Below are 964 nucleotides of genomic sequence, written 5' to 3'. Positions count from 1 at the left end.
ATTTAAAACCAACTACTTCTGCATCTGCCAAGGCACTTTCACGCGATAATACCAGTGAGGACCTGCGTAAAGGTCTTAGCCAACAAGCTGAAGAGCGCAAGAAACTACGTGAGCAGAAACATGTACTTGCCGCACAGCAACGTGAAATGAGAGAAAAAGAACGTACTGAACGTATGGCTAAGCAAGCTAAGGAACGTGAGGAAAAACGTATTAAGAAACAACTTGAAATTGAGAAAAAGAAACGTGAACAAGAGGATATACAACTTAAGCTACGTCAACAGGAAGAAGCCGCAGCTGAGGCAGCTGCCATGAAGCAACGAGTCGCAAAAGCTAAAGCTATTGCCGAACAGGAGCAAGAACACTTAGCACAAATTGAAAAAGCCAAACAGGGCACGCTGAGCAAGAAGAAAATGATGCCTCCACCAAATCCCAAACCAGAAGTAAAATCGTCATACACATTTGATATGTTACATGAAGATGATTCAACAGATGATGAGGACAAAGTTTCTTATAAGCGACCACCACCACCAGAATGGAGCAAAAGTAAGAAAAATTATTTTTAATTATTATTTTATAAGATATAATTTTTATTTTTGTTATAATTGTGATTATTGTTATAATTGCTTTTATTGATATAATTATTATTGGTACAATTATTATTATTGGCATAATTATTATTATTGATATAATCATTATTACTTCTTTATTAATAATTTTGTAATGAAAAATTTAAAAATTTTTACTAATTTTATAGGTACAACTCGTGGTCCTGCCATTCGTATGCAAGAACATTGCTGGTCTGAAATTATTGATAACATGTTTTCAGTCGAACCAGTTACGGTTAACTTAAAGGAAATCTTTCCAAACATTTCGTCTCAGCACTTAAAACGTAATTCCAGTGTAATGTGGTCAACTCCTCCACGTTATTCAGAGTTACCAAAATATTAAAATTACTTACTTTTTA

The 964-nt window shown here is 34.3% G+C and overlaps 1 protein-coding gene across 1 annotated transcript; it reads left to right on the top strand.

The window, feature by feature from the left end:
* Positions 1 to 5: 5 nt before the first annotated feature.
* On the top strand, positions 6 to 964 carry LOC119676978 (inner centromere protein-like; the record flags this gene model as incomplete). The annotated part of the gene is made up of 2 exons (XM_038088246.1): positions 6 to 543; positions 755 to 964. Coding segments are annotated over 2 exons (732 nt in total), but the record flags the coding sequence as incomplete, so codon positions are not given.

The sequence above is a fragment of the Teleopsis dalmanni genome, chromosome 2 (assembly GCF_002237135.1).
Source record: "Teleopsis dalmanni isolate 2A chromosome 2, ASM223713v2, whole genome shotgun sequence".
In the NCBI taxonomy this organism is placed as follows: domain Eukaryota; kingdom Metazoa; phylum Arthropoda; class Insecta; order Diptera; family Diopsidae; genus Teleopsis; species Teleopsis dalmanni.
Note: the sequence above shows the minus strand (reverse complement) of the source record. Positions and strands in the feature narration are given on the sequence as shown.